Below are 392 nucleotides of genomic sequence, written 5' to 3'. Positions count from 1 at the left end.
TTTTCTCACATCAAGTAAAACACATCAGCTTGACAAGCGCAAGAACTCTACCTGCTAGTCTCATGACTGTAGACTGCCAGATTGCCAGAGCTAAAATTCTTTCTAGGACTCGAGGTGGTCGGGGCGTGGCGCTGCAGAGATCCTTGCCGCGACCCAGGCTGCTCCGTCCGATTGAGCGACCCCTCACTATCTAGGCTGGTCAAGGATACAGAGTCAGCACCCCCTAAGCTGGCTATGCTGGTTACGAGCACGCTACTGAAAATGGAATTTCCAGTTAGCCCAGAGGCAACCTCCTTAGACTGTCTGGAACCAGTAGATCTCTCAGATGGTTGTGACTAAGGTTCCCTTTTGCCTGCACAAAAACTGCATACTATAATAAAAAGACTTATCAC

The 392-nt window shown here is 49.2% G+C and overlaps 1 protein-coding gene across 1 annotated transcript in view; it reads right to left on the bottom strand.

The window, feature by feature from the left end:
- LOC119591924 (ubiquitin carboxyl-terminal hydrolase 32-like) overlaps positions 1-392 on the bottom strand; it is a gene marked incomplete in the record, with an annotated part of 40,183 nt that overhangs the window by 19,426 nt on the left and 20,365 nt on the right. The window contains 1 exon segment of the mRNA XM_037940678.1: positions 52-255. Coding sequence (XP_037796606.1) covers positions 52-255 — 204 coding nt within the window.

This window comes from Penaeus monodon, chromosome 29 (assembly GCF_015228065.2).
Source record: "Penaeus monodon isolate SGIC_2016 chromosome 29, NSTDA_Pmon_1, whole genome shotgun sequence".
NCBI lineage: Eukaryota > Metazoa > Arthropoda > Malacostraca > Decapoda > Penaeidae > Penaeus > Penaeus monodon.
This window is presented reverse-complemented; position numbering and strand designations above follow the sequence as displayed.